Genomic DNA, 4,224 nt, shown 5'->3' with positions numbered 1-4,224 from the left:
TTATATGATCTCATTGAACACTAGGCAAAGGAGTAGAACCACAATCTCACCACCAAACTGCAGCCACCTAACATGATTAGGTGATATGCAGACTGCACAATATACTCGCCATCCCGACTGTTATTTCAAATCAATTGACACACTTCTATTACATCAACAGACGTATTAATCTATAAATGTTAGATGGCTTGTGGTTTAGTCATTTTCCTAGTGTTAAATTAGGTCATATATTGTAAGATGCTCAACAACAGAAACTGGTGAATTTTTTTTCTTATATACAGGTGTGATTGCATAAAGTTCATTGTGATTTATAATGGTTATCGAATTCAAGGATCATAAGATTAAACGAGAAAGTATTTTCAAATTATCATGAAAAAAATTCGTTCGCAACTAGCAGCTGGCCGCATTATCATTGGTCTAATAAAATGTGAATGGAAGAAATCCTTGGATCATATACAATCTTGAACGGAGGCTATAAAAAGTGAGAACCTGTAACCTTACAGTAAACAGAAAAAAAAAAAACATATGAAACTATATTATTCTGACAAGTGAAAAATAAATTTTCCTGAAAATCTGCAAACCAGCAGCCACGGCGTGATAAGAGGGAGGAAACAACTTCACATTATAGAACAATTTGGCTGAGAACCATCAGGCATTTCTTGAGATCTGTTAAAGAAAATATTTGTATAAGCTGATGTCATACTGGTTTGACAACTACAAGATAAATGCATGTCTGTGCATAAGCATTTGGTTTTGAATTAGCAAATAGAGATTATTGCTACAAGAAGGAACTTACAACTGGCTTAGACTGGCTAAGTCATATTCGGGAGAAAGCTCCTGGACAATATCATTTGGAGGTTGTCCACAATCTTGCATTTTCTGCATGAGCTCAACAATCTTGGTGAAGTTTCCCGAATCTTTTTCATAGACTTCGTTAAGATTTCGAATCAGCTCATATTGCCGTGAATATTGGTCATATTCTTCTTGGCTTAAGCTGGCTTTATGATCTTCCAACCACTTAGGATACCTTTCTCCGATTTCCTTCATTGGTTCAGCAAGTATCTCCTTGGATAGAAGCTGTTGCATCATGGTCTCCACAATAGATTCCATATCCTAAAAAATGATTAAAATTATCAGTACTAACTCCAACAAAGAAAATCAATATAGATTAATCAATACATAAACAGCAGCAGCTTCTGTTATTGGACATTGAAGTCGTCCATAACTGCAAAACTTAAATAGTTACTAAATCCAATAACAACTTACTCGTCTACTTGAGTACTGAAACAAAATTTTGTTTCGAATTCCGAGGCAGTTAGTGATACACTCAATTCTGAGGCAGGAACTTTGTGTAAGGCATTGGTAGAGGACTAAAGCATTTGACACACTCGAAAACAGTACATTGACAATCACGCATAAAAAAAACTACTAGTTTATTTCATAATGGAAGAAGGATCTTAGTTAAGTAAAAAGCCCATCTGATTGAAATATAAGAACCCAAGGTGTATACGGTAAGATGACTGCATTTGTTTCAAATCACCAATAAACATTTGCACATACACCCCTCTAAAGTGTGGTTTCAGCATATCAAACATGTTTTGGAAACGACATTTCTCTGACACGCTTTGGACATGCCCCAGACACCTCTTCTTAACAGTGTCAGATTAATGACCTATTCTTTTGGGTTCGATCACCTGATAGACACATCTGTTAACACCAACTCTTAACCAGACACTTCTCGAACACTCCTAACCCTAGATTAGATCTTTTACTTTTTTAAACAAAAAGCAAAATGATGCATTTTTCAATTTTTTTCGGTGGCTCATCGTAATAGGATTAACTAATTGTTGAAAAAAACATGATACAACTTCTTAGTCTTGGTATTCTTTTTTCTGACTGTCACTATCATTACCATAACTTTACTTTTAGAAGATTAATGTATTTGTTCTGGGCCGGCCTCACTATCCCAAAGGGAGGCAACCTAATCATCAGTCTTGGCTATTCCACTAAAGCATCGAAGGTACAATACTACTCTCTAGATCTCCGCACTAGATCCACAACATGGGCTGCTACTGACCGTTAGATGCCATCGAATGGTCTTCCCCGTTCCATGCCAAAATAGCACGTAGGAAACATCCATAATTGGCATTCATATATAATACATTTCACATGACACTTGAGGTACTAACACTAAAATCACTTTACTCCGCTTTCTGTTACTGACTTGGGGTTGGAGTATTAACCTTACAGGTCCACCCCAAGCCGTCGCATCAAGACTCTATTTCTGACATCCTAACGGGACAGTATTTATCTTAATTCTCAATTTAGATTTTTGTCATGTGAATTATATCTAAGCCAAGATAACTAAGATTACATTACACCAAACCAAATGCAGATAATCACCACCATAAATTTCTAAAGCATGAGATTAATCTGATTTTCTAATATTAGACCATAACATTGGGCACATGAAGATAATAAGGGATTAAGGTATTACTACCTGAGAGCCAGCAATTTCTTCAAACTGTTTAACCCAATCCTCCATCATACCATCTTTACCCAAATCATCAAGACCAGCAGCAACAGAACCAGGTGGGGTTGCGAATTCAAGACCCTTAACAGCCTCTTTAGTCTGTTCCCTTAGCTTATTAAGAGCCTCAGAAACATGAGCATCTTTAGAAACCTTCTGTTTCCCTTTTTTCTTGCTTCTCAAATCAGGTAACCCTAATCCCAATCCTTGAACCCCTGAGGGTAAAGAAGGAGACTCTTTTTTGTTCGTACTTTCTTCTCCGGTTCTAATCACCAAAACAAAACAGAACAACGCGTTTCAGATTCGGTTAAAGAATGAAGTGAAAAACGAAAAGATTACAGTAGAAAAAAGAAACCTTGGAAGGGAAGAATTTAGGTTGAGGGTTTGGAAATCATCCAAAGCACCTGAAAAAAATTGAATAGAAAGAGTTAGAGATAGAGAGAGAAAAAGAGGGCGGTGAAGAGATAGAGAGAGAAAGAGCTTACTGTCGAGGAGTTGGTTGAGGTCGTCGGAGTGGTCGGCCATGGTTGTCTGTCACCGCCAGACAGACACTTCCTTGTTGGAACGAACAAAAAAAAATGGGACAGCCTCAATGTGTGTGATGAAATTCTCTTTTTATCCACTTATACAAGGAAATTAGTTCTTAGAAGAAGTTAGAATAGTGGAAAATAAAAATTGTATATTTAATTTCTATTCAAAATAAATAAAATATTCCTAAAATATAATTTTACTTGTGGTTAAATTGATAGGATGAATAGGGAAAATCAATTTATACCTTAAAATAATTATAAGGGTCATGCTAACATGTGGCCTAAGGGCACAGGTTAAGGATACTATAATTAGAAAAAGTTAAATATAATTAAATACAATAAAGTCATATTTAAAGTTTCAATACATTGAATGCACGCGTTCCAAAAAAAAATCTATAAATATCTCATTAACTTGTGCCCTTAGGGCACATGTTAGTTTTTCCCCTAAATAAATACAATCTAATTTGTGTAATAAATTTTCTCTTTTTACTCAAAAAAAAAAGGTAAGAGCACACTTCTAAGAAAAATTGATAATAAGAATTTATATTACTAATTAATATGATACTAATACTAGACTTTACTCCCTCCGTTTTTTATTATAAGTCGTTTTAGACTTTTCACACAGATAAAGAAAAATAATAATTGTTGTATGAAAATGAGAAATTATGAATGTTTTTACAAAATTATCTTTCATTAATGACATGTGGAAGACAAATTTATATAATTGAAAAGAGAGAGAATAATAAATATTTAAGGATATAATAGGAAAAATAGCATTAATTATTCATTGGAATTGTAAAGCGACTTATATTTAAATACAATTTTTTTTTCCAAAACGACTTATAATAAAAAATGGAGGGAGTAGTACATAAGCAACAACACGGTGATTTTTTTTTGAAAAAAGTGAATATATCGTCTAATAATAGTAAAGTGCAGTTATTCTCATTTTATTGAAAAAGAACAAATATTAATGATAGCAGTAAAAATTAAATGCTACTGTTTTCTCTGTAATTAAGTTGTACTAATAGTTAATATGAAATTAAATAAGGAGGCCCTAGGCATATGCCTAGTTCGCCTAGCCCTTAGACCGGGCCTGAATGTAAAATGACATAAAAAAATATTTAATACATAATTATCTCATTTTAAATTAAAATAAATTATAAG

General features: G+C 33.8%; 1 protein-coding gene across 1 annotated transcript; it reads right to left on the bottom strand.

Moving 5' to 3' along the window:
• Positions 1-379: 379 nt before the first annotated feature.
• LOC131640149 (peroxisome biogenesis protein 19-2-like) lies at positions 380-3,166 on the bottom strand. The gene is made up of 5 exons (XM_058910556.1): positions 3,016-3,166; positions 2,886-2,934; positions 2,501-2,795; positions 797-1,113; positions 380-666 (listed from the first exon to the last, which is right to left on the bottom strand). The coding sequence occupies exons 1-5, from the start codon at positions 3,053-3,055 to the stop codon at positions 618-620; spliced, it is 750 nt and encodes a 249-aa protein (XP_058766539.1). The 5' UTR covers positions 3,056-3,166; the 3' UTR covers positions 380-617.
• Positions 3,167-4,224: the final 1,058 nt, after the last annotated feature.

Source organism: Vicia villosa, unplaced genomic scaffold (assembly GCF_029867415.1).
Source record: "Vicia villosa cultivar HV-30 ecotype Madison, WI unplaced genomic scaffold, Vvil1.0 ctg.002972F_1_1, whole genome shotgun sequence".
In the NCBI taxonomy this organism is placed as follows: Eukaryota; Viridiplantae; Streptophyta; class Magnoliopsida; order Fabales; family Fabaceae; genus Vicia; species Vicia villosa.
The sequence above is the reverse complement of the archived record's forward strand: the minus strand, read 5'-3'. Positions and strand labels throughout refer to the sequence as shown.